Source organism: Phaethon aethereus, assembly GCF_964289735.1.
Source record: "Phaethon aethereus genome assembly, chromosome: 2".
NCBI lineage: Eukaryota > Metazoa > Chordata > Aves > Phaethontiformes > Phaethontidae > Phaethon > Phaethon aethereus.
The window spans coordinates 58,401,574-58,418,106 of NC_138582.1; the positions used below are offsets into that span (position 1 = coordinate 58,401,574).

General features: G+C 39.7%; 1 protein-coding gene across 1 annotated transcript in view; it reads right to left on the reverse strand.

Moving 5' to 3' along the window:
- PPP4R1 (protein phosphatase 4 regulatory subunit 1) overlaps window positions 1-16,533 on the reverse strand; it is a gene marked incomplete at both ends in the record, with an annotated part of 72,208 nt that overhangs the window by 29,548 nt on the left and 26,127 nt on the right. The window contains 3 exons of the mRNA XM_082014525.1: window positions 674-820; window positions 2,192-2,334; window positions 16,224-16,330. Coding sequence (XP_081870651.1) covers window positions 674-820; window positions 2,192-2,334; window positions 16,224-16,330 — 397 coding nt within the window. The remainder of the gene's footprint in view (window positions 1-673; window positions 821-2,191; window positions 2,335-16,223; window positions 16,331-16,533) is intronic.

The following is a 16,533-nucleotide window of genomic DNA, read 5'->3' on the forward strand; positions in this document are numbered from 1 at the left end:
CACCACCAAAAAAAACAACACACCTGGAAAAAAGCATCAACGTAAATTGCAGAAATTCAAAGGAAACATAAGGACATACATCTTCTGCCACTTCTCCTTTTTAAATTAACTTATTAATTTGCTTCTATTTTAATTCAACACATAATATTTTTAATTATTAAGGTTGTGTCTAATGCAAAAAAAAGAAAAAATTAACCAATCAACCATGAGTTAATCAACTCAGTTGTTTATTATTTCATCCAATAAAACAAAACAAAAAAATCAACAAAATGAATACACATACAGCAAAGACCAACAAAATTCAAGCATTAAAGATTGTCCACTGATGGAAATTTTCCACATATGCAATTAAAATTCCATAAAAAAAACAAACCTGAAAAAACTAAAAAGCCAACAACAGCAGATGCTTTAGGAGTCAATAAAATTAATCCCCTGCACTGTCTTGTCCAAATGGGTTTTTCTTTTCAGCATATATAAGCTATTGAATTTAAGTCTAACCTTGACTTGGGTGTAACATAGCATGGAAAAAGTTACAGATTAGTTATGGATAGCAATGTAATTTTTTCTCTTTAATGCCACATGGATATGCCTCTTGGAAACACACTACCATCACTGCAACATCAAGCATTCAAGCAAGCTTTATACTGTGTTATTTGATATTGCTGTTACTTACAGCCACAGCTTCCGTCTTCACATCATCATTGCTGTCCGGAGCTGTCAGATCTATCAGAACAGGGCATACTTTGGTCTCCACATCGTATCTCTCTATGAGTTCTTGCTCCAACAGAACTAACAATGCTGCCTGGCTTGTTTTTCTTACCTATCATAAAAAAAAGACAAAAATTGAACAAAGGAATTCAAAGACAGTTTGGGGGTTTGTTTTCTTTAAATGCATCCTTATTTTGGAAGCTGTACCTATATACTGCCACACACCTATACCAATTGCACTCGGTGAGAGGACAATTGCTCCAAAACCACTTCTGCAAACACTTCATGTTTGAAGCAAACTAAGTTTGAACCCAAGAACAGCTGCATATCATAAACTAAGGCAATGCTATTATAATAAAAATGTCCACCTACGTACTTCCCAAAACAAACGACATCAAAGTTAAAAAAAGTAGTCACAGCAAAGCTCATGCAAGAAAAGCAGCACAAAGAATTGGGAGTTAAAAAGTTCTAGGGAATGTGAATTTTATTAAACAAATCCTCTTTATTAAACAAATACTCCTTTCTGAGATTAACAAGTTGGGCTGACAATGAATAACTGTGCTTATTTCAAATGTATTTTAAATTCTGAGAGAATTTTGCTTATTCTCATGTAACAAAAGAAACTGTACAAAAATAAGATAACCATTAATAACTGATTTCATATGTGGCTAATCGCCATCTCTCAAAAAAGTTCATCAGAAGAGAAAACATTACATAAAACAAGAGACTATATACTGCAATGCAGCAATTTTGAAAACACCTTCGAGATCTTTGTTTCAGAACAAACCAGTCGAACTACAGAGCATCAACAGAAGTTAAGACGATGAACGGAAGTGCTGATCTGCTAGCAAGAGAATATCAAGGAGAAGTATGGTGGTTGTATTATACATGAATTAGCAAACTAACTATTAAGAAAAATATGTTGTGGCACCTATTTGTTTTATGGAAAATCTGGACAGGGCCAAAAAAAAGTTACAAACTCAGAGGCATGAAATACTTAAAATAATTAATCACCTAGGATTAGTCTAGTCTGAAATGACTTGGAGAAGCCTAGAAAGAGCTTTAGACAAACTAACTCATACATGCAGAAAAACAAACCATATAAGTTCAATCCAAAAGCTTTACTGGATCAATATACAACTAACTGATTATGAAAGTATGTAATGATCTTATAAAATTAAATTATACCAAGGAGTCAGTTTTTCGTAACTATTTTTCCTTTTTGCCAGAATTTAAATTGTGTAAGCTTATCAAAATGACATTTAATTTTGTACATAAGAATACAATAGCACATAAAAGGCTCCAAATCAGATCACATTAGATGAAAAATAATTGAAATTCAGTGTGCCATGTATTTCATGTCATTCAAAACCTTTTTACTCTGAAATACTACAGACTTGTATGATGCTAAATTATTTAAATTGAAAAACCTCACACCAGGTATATTCAGCTAGCTAATAAACTAGTTGTAAAATACACTTACCTGGTTATTCTGGTCTGCAAGGTAGCGTACCACAATAGGCAGTAAGTATTTGGAAAAAGCATATGGGATTGAAGGTCTGTTTTCTTGACAGAACATAGCAATATGAGGCACCTGTTCCATCAGTTCTGCCCGCACTGTTGGCTCTGTCAGGGTCAAAATAAAACCAAACAAGGCACAGAAATGTTTACAAGCATACTGCCACAATAAGCTTTTCAGTGTCCTGTACATACAAACTATGTTCTCAAGTGTTCATGTGAGCATGTTTATGCCAAGCTTCATTTTGACAAGCACCATCTTTTTGCAAAACCAGGTACAACTACACTCTGTACAGCTAAACTACTGAAAAGACAGGTCCCACGTTCTTGGTGAAAAAAAAAAACCACAAGAGGTATAAGAGAGCAAGTCACCAAACACCGAGTATCAGAATCTGTCTGAACTCCCTACAAGCATCACCTACTTCCAAGAAACCTGCTAAGCAGAAAGTCAACACAACACTGGTACCACTAGGAGAAGAAACAGAGGGGTGCTCCTGGCCACAGCCTCTCATGCAGGAAAAATCCCTGTGAACAGGACAACCAGCCACAACCACCAATGCTCTTTTTCATTCTGTGCTTTTTAAGGCTACTGATATTTTTGCCAGATGGAAAACGTCCTGCATCTTTCCAGTTGCTTCTGTTAAACCTTTCAGGTGTGTTTTTCATCAAAGTTGGTGACTACTGAGAAAAATATTTAATTCACCTTTTTAATTCAGAAAACAGTGCACTGCTTGAATGAATCCTAATCCCCACAGAACATGCACGTCTATTTGGGGAGTGAGTGGAGAACCAGGAAATACAAATGTGGATTAGATTCCAACTATTAAAAAAACCCACCTTCAATTTAAGAAGTAGGTCATTACCACATGCCTGATAGTCCACTTGTCCACAGCAAAAAAAAAAAAAAAAAAAAAGTTTCAGACCTAAGTACTAAGTATTTGTCCTTTCAGAATTTGCTGACATCTTAGTTACTGTTACGGAACTGGTTATCTACAGAAACGCGTAACAAAAACTCATCTACTCTCAAGTTACAGTAATTTGATTTACAGTATTTTAAATAATAAGATGTATACTGTTAATACAATATGCATGGCTTACTAAGTTTTTACATATGAATTGTTTAGGTAAAGATTAATGGTATGATCAGAACCATCTTCCTTGGAACACTTGGAATTAACATGATTCTTTAAAAATACAACCTTTTGCTAGATGGAAGCGTGTAACTCGCATTTGTATTTAATGTGGCCAATGCATGCAACACTTGGCTTTCTTGAACACTGGTTACAAGTGACAGCTTAGGCCTGAATAAAAGAAAACAAAGATAAAGCAAGTACCATGCTGTGTGCAGTCTCTTCACCGAGGACAATGAGAACAGAAGCGCTCATAGCACACAAAGTAACCAAATGCTTATGGGCTCCAGTTCTTTGGCTTAAATTACTTTTCCTATAGAAAAACATACCAAAATCCTCTGTAAAGTTTATGAACTGCTGACGAAGTCCAAAATACACAATAAAATTCCAGATAAATCAATACTGAATAGATTTGCTCTTCATGACAATAAAGAGAAAAAGTCTTCGTATCTGCTTTGTTTCTCTTCTCAAAATATTAACAGAAACACACAGGACAAAAGCCTTTTTATTTAAACTTCAGATGTTCTGAAACATGCGCAGGTTGAGCTCCATAAGCAATACACACATCCTGAAGTTTGTATCGAAGAAGTCAGATCCTGAAGAAGACTACTCAAACTTCACGCAAGTTTTAGCAGACTTGAATTAACAAAAATGAGCAGATAACAAAAAGCTAAATTCTAGTTTGGCAAACACTATGTTTGTTGCACTAAACATGACAGTTGATCAAAGTAAGCACTTGTAAATGGGACAAACGCAATGATGAGATAATTCTGAAAGCTAAATTCTACATATCGTATTAATGCAAGGAAAGGAAATACTACTTCCTGCAGGTTTTCTAAAAAACATAGTCAGAGAATAAAAAGTTACCCTCCTCAGTCTAAGTTTCTAATTTCAGTCTAACTTTCTACTGGGAGCTCGCAGCACCTCCTACTATTAAAGTTGCCTCGTACTTCCTATCACAGTAATTCATCTTTCACTCACTTGTAAAAATTTGCCAGTGCCTACCTTAGAACACAAGGTAGCACAAGCTGCAAATTCTTCATTAGGATGAGGTTTTCTCAGAACAAAAAAAAAAAAAAAAAGTCATCCAAAGTAGATAATCTGTTTTCAAGACTAAAATTGGCAAAACCATCTATTTTCTTCCTATGCTGAACCCTGGTCCTCTGACCAGAATCTGACAAGGCCTAGCTTCTTCAATTCTGTAACAAGGGCTTGAAATGTGCCAGAGAAAGGAGTACTTTCACATCTCAACATGTTTTTTCCGTCCCTGTGAAAACCTGCCCAAAGGTGGCTGAGCTAAGAGGCCTCGAAAACACCCTCCATTTTGCACCTGCCCAGTAGCTGACAGAGCACAGCAACTACAAATTGTAGAGTCGATCCTCGCTGAGCATATCTTGAGATGGAGAAAGCCATCATCACTGCAGACAGACTGTACGCAGCCCCTCTCCCAAGAGCAACTCTTCTGAAAAGGCTACAGATGGGAAACAGAGCAGAATGAGAAACCACCAGGCTGGGTAAGGAGGGATGGGGGGCTGAGAGGTGAGTGACAAGGAGATAAAACTACTGACTTAAATGGGAGACTGAAACTTGTTGGCCAAGAAACTGGAACCAGGGCCCAGCGCCAGCACTGGAGGGACTGACTCCCACCTTTCCCATACGGCTGCTATTTCAGAATGCGCCCAGGACATGATCCAAGAGTACAAGAGGCTCGTGTCACAACACTTAGCACTAGGATCTCGTTCTCACTACTTAGGACCCCTGCCTCATTCCTTGCAGCAGACAGATGACTGATTTGAGGGCAGAAGGGAAGGGGAGAGAGGAAGAGAAATTTGGCTGAGACTGCACATACCATCTAGCTGAAGATGTCCCTGCTCATTGCAGGGGGGTTGGACTAGATGACCTTAAAAGGTCCCTTCCAACCTGAACTATTCTACGATTCTGTGTTTGGCAGCAGTGCTTCTTAAATGGTTTCCAAATTTGCTTCAGGCAGTTCCCAGCCTCACAAACGCAAAACTCGCTGCTGGCCTTTCCATTATGCCACTGCAACTGTTCATGCAGCCAGACTACAAACCGTATCAAAGAACTGATCCGGCTGACACAGCTTTTGCCCTACCACAGCAGCATGCTTAAACAGCAAGAACTGGCACTTAAGATCAGTCTCCCTGTGCAATCACACATTTCCCTCAAGTAGCAGAACTATCTGATGACAGAAGCAAGCGACAGTAAGAGGGTGCAGGAACTGCTTACTATGGTATTACCATCAAAACAGAATGAAAGAAGCAAATGCTGAGAAACAGCATGAAGCTGTGCAAAATGCTCAAGCCAAACCCTTCAGAGTAATTGCACACTACTCATTTGATTGCAGTCCGAACTCTGTGTCTTCACTGCTGAAGAAATACCACCACTGCAATCAAAGCCAACAAGAGCTCTGTATTAAGCATATCAAGAGCTATGTATAAAGCTTCAGACACTAGGCACCCAAAATGGGCAGACTGTTTTGATTCTGATACCCGCCCCCAGTTTGCCCACCCACTGGTAAAGTAAAAGCAACACTCCCTTTCCCCAAATTGACTAAGTCTGCTGTGAAATTGAATTAATGAATTTCTTTATGAAGCATTCCAATAAGAGAGCAATGAGTACCAAAAACATAAGATCTTTTTTTCCTTCAGAACAGGGTTCACCTATTATGTAGCACTTAAGAGAGTGGCCACACTGCCTGACAATATTGAAGAGCTGCTCACGTAAAGTGAGCCCCCTTCTTTCTGAGCTACTAAGTAAGCTCTGGCTTTGTGAGGATCACAGATAGATGAGATGATGCAACTAAGGATTTGAAAAATTCATGCCCAGGAATGAATTGGAACTGTAAAGTCACCTTAGTTCTTACATTCCCCAGCTTTTAAGTACATGGCTCTGTGATCTTAGTAAGGTCAATTCAAACCAACAAACAAACCAGCACTGTGTACGTAACTGGCTGTGTAATCCAACACTATAATTCACTATCAAAAAGGCATTTGTGCTGTTCTGGGGAATTACCGCTGCTATGCAAGAACCTGAACCTTAAGCTTACCAATGTAGATAAGAGCTCAATTCTTCCAAATGCTGAAGCATATGTTCCAGTGTATACCGAGTAGAGCCTAATCCTGCAGTCTGATAGGGTTACAGTAGAGGGTTTTTTTTTTTCATTATGTTTCCTAAAGACCCAAGCAACAATGCCAAAAATTTCCACTAAAGATACAGCACTTTCTCATTCCCTTCATCCACTTCTCAGCTTTTCTTTAGCTTAGATGGGTGGCATCTCCAACTACAGATTCCGGCAGGCTTCAATACATGACAGTGCCTGCCATTTCAGTTTAAACTTTTCTGTTGTTTATAACCAAATTAATGGTTTGGTCATCACCAGAGTGAACAGAGCATGGCAGTATCAGTTAAAATTATTACATGCAGCTTCTTAAAGCATAAGCTCATCCAACTGAGGAATACAACTGTATTATGTATTTTTTGCACTGTACAATACAGTCAGGAGCAGGCTTTCACACAGTATAAACAAAAACTGGGTGGATAATTTTGCTTCACATCAAGATTGAAAGTTTCTATTTTAAGCATTCTGGAAAATCACTGTGTGCAGTTAGGTTCTGCATAACATTTGTTTGGAACAGTATTTTTCCGTTTGGCAGAGGAAGTATTTTTAAATGCTGTTCTTTTCAAACTACCTCCTGAAGGTACAAGTCTATGCCTTAAAGTACCAGGCTACGAGAAAAAAAAGCTGCAACTTGTCAAAAAAAAAAAAAAATTGAGAAGAAATATTAATATAAAAAATTAGATCTCAGAAGAAAACTCATACTTTGTTTTTCTCATTCATTAGCACTTTATTTCATTCTGTCAGGTCTTGTGTATTCTCTAGATACAAAATTATACAGAATTGAGTTTTAGAAATCAAGCAAAACTAAAAGAATTGCAGAAGAAAGTGAAAATAGACTTACATTTTTTCTGTTTGTGAAATAACTTCGAAAAGAAGTTGCCAGAATAAAATTACACAGTTCTACCTCTCTCGATTTCCAGACCACATGAAACCAGCAATATATTCCAACTGACATCTCCAGAACCTGGGCAGACTTTGATCTGCACACACCAACCTTCAGGTTTAGCTATTTCACAAAACACCATTTAAATCAACATCTCAAGCTGACTCCAAAATCACAGAAGTAATTAATTGTTCCTTCTCCACCCATGAAAAAACATTTAAGTTTCCCCTTGAATTTGACACCATCTCCCATGTAAGCAAAGTGCCAACATACTCATCTAGCTACTCCTAGCACATACACCTAGCTTTCCTATTATAAATGTGTAATGTTCATTTCATCCCTGCTGAGGCTTCCATTCCCACCATATTCCACTTACCACTACGAGGAAATAAAGCACCACGGTTAGTCATACACTGGAAATTAGAAGGGGATTATTGCAGAGCTGCACAGTATAATACCAACTAATTGCTCCAGAACAGTTATTTGTAAATGAAGTAATTATTCCAGAGGCAGCTCACAACTAGATTTATTTCACAATACCTTATTCTGCAACAACATACAGTATTTATAAGAAATTCTGCAAAGCTTTCATTATCCCGAAATGACCATTCTTGAATAGAAGTGGCAGTCAATTTCCCCTACATTTGTGAGGGGCTGTACGGTTTTTGTGTTGTAAAAGTGTATATGAAGAACAACTACTGGTGATGTTAACACTGCTTTAACTGATTATTTTGATGAATGTTTTAAGTACACTTCAATATTAATAATATTTGTTCTTATTAAGGGTTGCAAGTAAGAAGTAAAGGTGTAAGTGCATAGCTTCGCATTCACACTTCCATTCTTTTTAAAAAAATATTTTGGTGAAAGGCAAATAAAAATACGGATTTATATGTCCTAGAGGAACAAACAGCACAGAAAACACTTTCATGTCCTGTATATTTCCCCATTTCTGTATTCAGCCTGAACATAAGGTCCACAGCACACTAAGATGCCAATCTGCCAATGGCATGGCAAGAGTACCTGATTTGTATATATGTCTATTCTCAAACTTAACATCATTCACATGATCAAAAACAAAGTTTAAGTAAATTCTACAGTTTATCAACTCAAACTTTATCTATACCCTTCCTTCCCAAATATAACTTTCCCTTCCCATCTTTTTTTTCCTTCTACTGTCATCCATATTTTCCCTTTAGATTTCTCTCATTTCCTGCTTCATCTGTCCCTCCAACTTCCCTACCTTTTTTGAAGACAAAGAAAATCTAGACAAGTGAAAACACACTGTAACCAGAGCCCACCCCTTTTAGCTTAGGAATCCATCAGAAAGACTGGTGTGTCTAACGTGTGCTGCTTCAGTAGTCAGGTTCTCTTCTCTTCCTAACCAGAAATGGACTTCATTACTGACTGGCAGAGCAAGAAGGGAAATACAGACTAATGAGGGTGGGTAAAGTCACTGCTGGTCATCCATCAGATGCATGGAGAGACAAGAAGAGGAGCACATCAAGCAAAGGAAAAAATTCTTAGTGTAGCAGGAGATCAGAGAAGAGGTATGGAAAAAATCCAGAAACATGACGATGAGGGAGCAGAGAAAAAACAGGTGGTGCTACTAACAGCTGAGAAAGGCAAATATTAGCATTCCCATTAATAACACTTACATAGGAAGATTTTGTTAAATGAAATGCTGTAGTATGTGCTATTTGACACGTATTGTTGGCATTCCCCACTATACAAACAGCAGTCATTGAAATGGTCTTACTAACATAAGTTAAGCACACTATTAAGTAATTAAGGTTGTGAGGCCACATTAAGCCCGATTATACAGCTGCAAAACTTAATGACCAATTAGTCTAATAATTGTTTTTTTAAACCAGTGTTTTGCAAACTACATTCACAACTGATTCTATGCAGTAAAGAGACTACTTTTCATTCATGAGAAAAAAAAAATGTGGTTGGTTATATTCAAGCAAATAAGCCCCAGTCCTCCAGGAAGCCCCCCCCCCCCCCAACATTTCTTAAGAAAGATACCTAATATGCATCTATTTCACAGTACACTAAAATACCACATATATTTTAGAAATGAAGATACAGACTCTTCCTCTAAAAGAACCCTTGGAAAGTAAGATTTAAAGCTTGTAGCACCCAGTTTTGCAAGCACACTGAGCAAAATGCCAATAATGCAATAATTTTTGCTGAGGCTAACTTTTGAGGCCAGTTAGTGATGAAGCCTTATATCAGATAAGCTATTCACAAGCTGGTACCAAAAAAAAGGTTTGAATAATACTGACTTTCTCAAGAGAAAAAGACAGACATAAGTGCCTTGTTCAAGCTCACAGAAGTCTGCAGCTAGTCTACATTTCAGAATGAAGAAGACCCAGTGGTTTTAACACAAAGATAAGCATTTCATCACTAACAAGGGTTTATGGGAGATAAATTTGCCAAGCACTGTGTTTCTATGCCAAGCTGCTTCTTGGCTTCTATATGTTCAAAGACACCATGAAAACTTTTAAGTGGGAAGCCATAACCAACATCACTGAAGAAATAGAGAAATTACAAAGTGATTAAACAGCAGAATCAAAAGCAATGCAAGGCAGCACCTTTCTCGCTGCAGCTGTAACTATTCTAGGGAACTCACTATCAAAGACAGTGGGGAAGTCCAGAGTTCAGAAGAATTGAAAAATACCCAAACCCCACAGCAAAATCACAGACTTAGCAGTAACACCCAAAAACAACAACAAATACTAACACCAAAGAAAACAAGCCTTCCAAAGCACTGAAATTTGGAGAAAAAGTTTCTTTTGCAATTAAGGGGGCTGGAGGCAGCAGATTATTCCCCAGCTGCCACTGACAGTTTACCTCCACTGGAACAGCTATTCTGTGCTGCTGTTTACATACCGCAGGACATGATATCAGGACAGACCAACTCCTCTGTTCCGTCAGCACTGGGAGCAGCTCATTTCCAATGTGGATATTTTTTTCCCCAGTAGAAAAACATACTAGTGATCTTAAGGCTGCAAACCCACATGTAACCTGGAACTAATTCATTAGAAAGAGTCCAAACTGCCATGTCAGGAGAAGACCAACTTCATATCATTTGTATGTGCAGTTATGCAATGGTAGTCAGAACTCTCCTTCTCAAAATAAGTTTCACTACAATTCATCTGTCCACCTGCAGCCCACACACTGACTGTTGACAGAGAGATGATAAAACATCACTTAGCATTCTTTAGGGATAAGCAACACTTCGTTCTTCCCCTCCCAAGACACTTTCATAAATTAGTGATATTAATAAGACATTACTCAAAGAGTCCAAATGAGTTCCCACCAAAAGCTATTTCTTTCAGAATTTTTTGTCAACAGTTTTTTTAAAATAGTTTTAGAGCTGATATTTGCCTTTACCATGATGCCTCAAAAAGTTTACGTCATGGCTAGCCAGTATGTCAAGATTTGTGCCAATCATACAAAAACAGAGTCTCAAGATTTTTTGTGGCTTGCATCCTACAATCATGTATTTGTACCCAGATCTTTTTCTAGTAAATATTAATTTTTATTTCACATTAATGCAGTATTTACAGAATCACAGAATCACTAGGTTGGAAAGGACCTTCAAGATCATCAATCAACCATTAATCCAGCACCACCATGTCCCCTAAACCATGTCCTGAAGTGCCACATCCACACGTTTTTTGAACACTTCCAGAGATGGCGACTCCACCACCTCCCTGGGCAGCCTGTTCCAATGCCCGACCAGCCTCTCAGTGAAGAAATTTTTCCCAATATCCAATCTAAACCTCCCCTGGCGCAACTTGAGGCCATTTCCTCTTGTCCTATCACTAGTTACTTGGGAGAAGAGGCCAACACCCTCGTCGCCACAACCCCCTTTTAGGTAGTTGTAGAGAGCAATAAGGTCTCCCCTCAGCCTCCTCTTCCCCAGACTAAACAACCCCAGTTCCCTCAGCCGCTCCTCATAAGACTTGTGCTCCAGACCCCTCACCAGCTTCGTTGCCCTTCTCTGGACACGCTGCAGCACCTCAGCATCCTTCTTGTACTGAGGGGCCCAAAACTGAACACAGGATTCAAGGTGCGGCCTCACCAGTGCAGAGTACAGGGGCACGATCACTTCCCTACTCCTGCTGGCCACACTATTCCTGATACAGGCCAGGACGCTGTTGGCCTTCTTGGCCACCTGGGCACACTGCCGGCTCATATTCAGCCTGCTGTCAACCAGCACCCCCAGGTCCCTTTCCGCCAGGCAGCTCTCCAGCCACTCCTCCCCAAGCCTGCAGCGTTGCATGGGGTTGTTGTGGCCAAAGTGCAGGACCCGGCACTTGGCCATATTAAACCTCATACAGTTGACCTCTGCCCATCGATCCAGCCTGTCCAGATCCCTCTGCAGAGCCCTCCTACCCTCCAGCAGATCAACACTCCCACCCAACTTGGTGTCATCTGCAAACTTACTGAGGGAGCACTCGATCCCCTCATCCAGATCATCTATAAAGCTATTGAACAAGACCGGCCCCAGAACCGAGCCCTGGGGAACACCGCTTGTGACCGGCCGCCAGCCGGATTTAACGCCGTTCACCACAACTCTCTGGGCTCGGCCATCCAGCCAGTTCCTCACCCAGCGAAGAGTAAACCTGTCTAAGCCACGAGCCGCCAGTTTCTCCAGGAGAATGCTGTGGGAGACGCTGTCAAAGGCTTTACTAAAGTCCAGGTAGACAACATCCACAGTCTTTCCCTCATCCACTAGGCGGGTCACCTGGTCATAGAAGGAGATCAGGTTGGTCAAGCAGGACCTGCCTTTCATGAACCCATGCTGGCTGGGCCTGATCCCTTGGTTGTCCTGCACATGCCCTGTGAGCACTCTCAAGACCAACCGCTCCATGATCTTCCCTGGTACAGGTCAGGCTGACAGGCCTGTAGTTCCCAGGATCCTCCTTCCAGCCTTTCTTGTAGACGGGTGTCACATTGGCAAGCCTGCAGTCTTCTGGGACCTCCCCTGTTAACCAGGACTGATGATAAATGATGGAGAGTGGCTTGGCAAGCTCCTCCGCCAGCTCTCTCAGTACTCTCGGGTGGATCCCATCAGGCCCCATAGACTTGTGGGTGTCCAGGTGGTTTAACATGTCCTTGACTGCTTCCTCCTGGATTATGAGGAGTACATTGGGCTCTCCCTTCCCATCTTCCAGCTCAGGGGGCTGAATACCCTGCGGATACCTGGACTGGCTATTAAAGACTGAGGCAAAGAAGGCATTAAGTACCTCAGCCTTGTCCTCGTCCTTGGAGACAATGTTCCCCGCCATATCCAGTAGGGGATGGAGATTCTCCTTGCCTCTCTCTTTGTTGTTAATATATTTGTAAAAACATTTTTTATTATCCTTTACAACTGTGGCCAGACTGAGCTCTAGCTGGGCTTTTGCCTTTCTAATTTTGTCCCTGCTTGACCTAACGAGATCCTTGTACTCTTTGTGAGTTGCCTTCCCCTTCTTCCAGAGGTGATAAATTCTCCTCTTTTCCCTGAGTCCCAGCAAAATCTCCCTGTTCAGTCAGGCCAGTCGCCTTCCCCGCCAGCTCTTCTTACGGCACATGGGAACCCCCTGCTCCTGTGCCTTTAAGATTTCCTTCTTGAAGACTGTCCAGCCTTCCTGGACCCCTTTGTCCTTCAGGACTGTCTCCCATGGGACTCTCTCAATCAGTGACCTGAACAGGCCAAAGTCTGCCCTCCGGAAGTCCATGGTAGCAGTTTTGCTGACCCCTCTCCTTACTTCACTCACAACTGAGAATTCTATCAGCCCAAGATGGCCTCCGACCACCACATCTCTCACCAGTCCTTCTCTGTTTGTAAACAGCAGGTCCAGCAAGGCACTTCCCCCGGTGGGCTCACTCACCAGCTGTGTCAGGAAGTTATCCTCCACCCACTCCAGGAACCTCCCAGATTGTTTCCTCTCTGCCGTGTTATACTTCCAGCAGATGTCCTGTAGGTTGAAGTCCCCCACAAGAACAAGGGCCAGCGAATGCGAGACTTCTGCCAGTCGCTTATAATGTCTCATCTGCCTCTTCGTCCTGGTTGGGTGGTCTGTAACAGACTCCCAGCAGGATATCTGCCTCATTGGCCTTCCCCCTCATCCTTACCCATAAGCACTATACTTAGCATAACAGAGAAGCATACTCTATGTAGCATAACAGAGATGACATTTAGCTCCTTAAAGTGTTACCATAGTATACAAAGAATAAAAAGAATTATTGTTTTGAAAGTTGCTTGCTCTCAAACACTGAAATGACTGTCTCATCGTAACCCCAGCTTTTTTAAAAAAAAAAAAAGGTGGGGAAAAAACCCCCACATAAGCCCCCCCCAAACAAACAAAACAAAAAATAAACCAAAACAAACACAAAATGCCTAAACATGTTTCTTTTTCAAGCAAAGACCATGTCTGAAACAGACTTCTGAAGCTGCAAGGTATTAACAGGACAGACGACTGCTTAGGCAACTTCAGGACAATTGGTATTTCTAGTTCACTGCTGTACTCGTATTTTAGACAGCAGCAACAGCACAAAGAGCATGGATATGGTGTACCCCAACTACATTCTTCAATTCAATCCTCACTATACCGACTATTGAGGGGGGGGGGGGGGAAAAAAGTACCTCACTTGCTGTGACTTGATTTGACAAGATAAAACAAATACTTCTAAATGTTAAAAAACAGGCATAAGACTAATGAGTACCACCTATTAGAAATTAGAAGATCTGTCCATAGTTTAGACTTCCCAACAGTTTGTTTTGGGTTTTTTTTAATTTATTTATGCATTTAAACATGAAGGCTTGACTCCAGGATGGCTCAAATCATACACGTATCTGGCTCTAACCAAGCAAGTCAAAATGCACAGATACTTTTATACGGTTTTCTTATTCCAAATTCAGTTATTTATTTTGTTTTACAGAACAAGTTGGAAAAAATATCATAAATGGATAAAAGCATCAGATAAGAGAAAAATGAAAAGTAAGTCCAATAATAGCAACTGTAACACACACCAAAAAAAAAAAACCCCACCAACTAACAGAAAACACTGTGCTGCAGTTTGAGTAATAGTCAAGCACATAGATTAAGAAAACACAAAGCAGATTTAGTTCCCTAATGAATTTTCACATGGTTTAAGACACAAGAATATTCTAATAACCTGTCTTACAGAAACAGGCTAAGTCCAATATTGCAACTGCTCGAGGCACAAAAATCAGTTAAGTTTGCAGACACTTAATTTGTGGCGCTGCTGCAGAATCCAGTGCTACTAGTTTGGCAGTTCTGAGACAACTTCTACAACACAGGAAAAGCCTGAAATACTGCTTCTACTGATGCTGAGAAAATACCAACCCTGACTAGAAATGTACTCCACCTTGTTAAAGGAAACAAATTGATTTGAGCTCAACTCTTCCATTACATTTCTACCTAAACAAACTTCAATTTGGCACACTTAGCTGGTCACCAACGAGAAGCCTAAGGCTACAAACTTGCTGCACAAGGCTATTTTCCCCTGGACACATCTGTCCTATTTTCCAAACTTGAAATGAAGCTTCTCAAAGTTTCTGATGCGCAAAACTGTTAACATGATCACACAAATAAGCACTGTATATACACATTTTAGAAGAGGAGCTTTCTTAGAATGCTTTCCTAGCAACAGTAGTACACCACTATTCTCAATTAAAGACACATTTAATCTTAAATGAATAGTGACTTTTTCTGCCCCTGAAAGAACCCCTGGAGAGGTACTCAATACAGCTGAGAGGTACTCAATGTAATGCTTACAACAGGCTATTTTTATTGGCTAAACAGGGATATTCCCTCAGAAAAATAAAAACGTGCTTTTTAAATGAAGACAGTAATGACAGAAAAACAGAAATGAGTGGAATACCTTTTTACCCTTAGAAAGCATTATGTTCTGCAATTCCAGAAGAAGAGAGAAAAAACTAACAGACATTAAACAGAAGAACATTTTCTTCTCATACAAGATTTAATACAAATTTCTCTCTATAGACTCCTACAATGACAAAAGATTGAACTTCAGATCTTCTCTGATGTTTTGCCTCTAAAGCCTTCCTTCTTTCTTCTGGTACTTCAACTATATCAGCTATGTCAAAATCAAGCTCTTAATTCTTTCTAGAGCATCTTCAACCTGGAATTTTGTTGCAGCTTTGTCCTCACCATTTTTCCCTTCATTCACTCCCCCACTGCTGTTTAAACATTCCTTTTCTTTCACATTTGTTTTTCATTATTCTTCTGCTTTTGCTTTTTATTCCAAACACCCAGTAGTCTCAATACATTCACAAGCAAAAGCCCCTCTCTATCTGCAGAGCCCTTCTACTCATTACTTAAATCTTCTTCTTGCTTACCAATTCCTGCTGCCTCTGTTATCTTCACAACTGGTTGCCCAAAAGGGACCAAGGAAACAATTTCAGCATTTAAATTCTATCAAAACTAATGGGAGTATTGCACAGATGTTTTGAAAGGTTCTTTTCAAGGCAAGAAATTAATCTTTATCTACAAATCTAAAATAATCATGTAGATTTGCTGAGTAGCCTACGTACATAATAAAAGTTATTCAAAAATGTACTGATGGAAAGTGGTAATCCTACATTTTGAAGGGGCTGAATTCTGTTGATGAAAATTAGTAAGGGAAAAAGTAATCTTTGGGAGTATGATTTAGCAAAATGAAATTTTACAGCATTTTATTGCATTTGCAGAACCCTAGTTTGAATACTGAAGACAAGAAAGAACAAAATGGTCCTGTGCTGAACGCAGGTTCAGCAATTCTGACCTTCCCTCATTAGCCCAGTAAAATGTTTAATGCTACCTACCTGAATCATCAGCTAATCTGCTGATTCTCTCCAACACAGCAATACAATCTCTCTCATCATCACTGACTTCCTTCAAAGTGTCCAGCAAACTTCGAGCCACCATTTGCCTAGTTTACAAGAAAGATTAAAAATTAGCATTATTTGTGTCCAGAAATACAGCCGAATCAAAAAGTTATGCAATCATACAAGTTTCTTAAACAAAACAGTAAAATTTTACATAGATTCACTTTTAACTCAGTAAATTTAGTTAGTCCTGCTTTGGGAATTCTTAATCCTGATACCTGGTGTAATCCTAAAGAATTGTTAACTT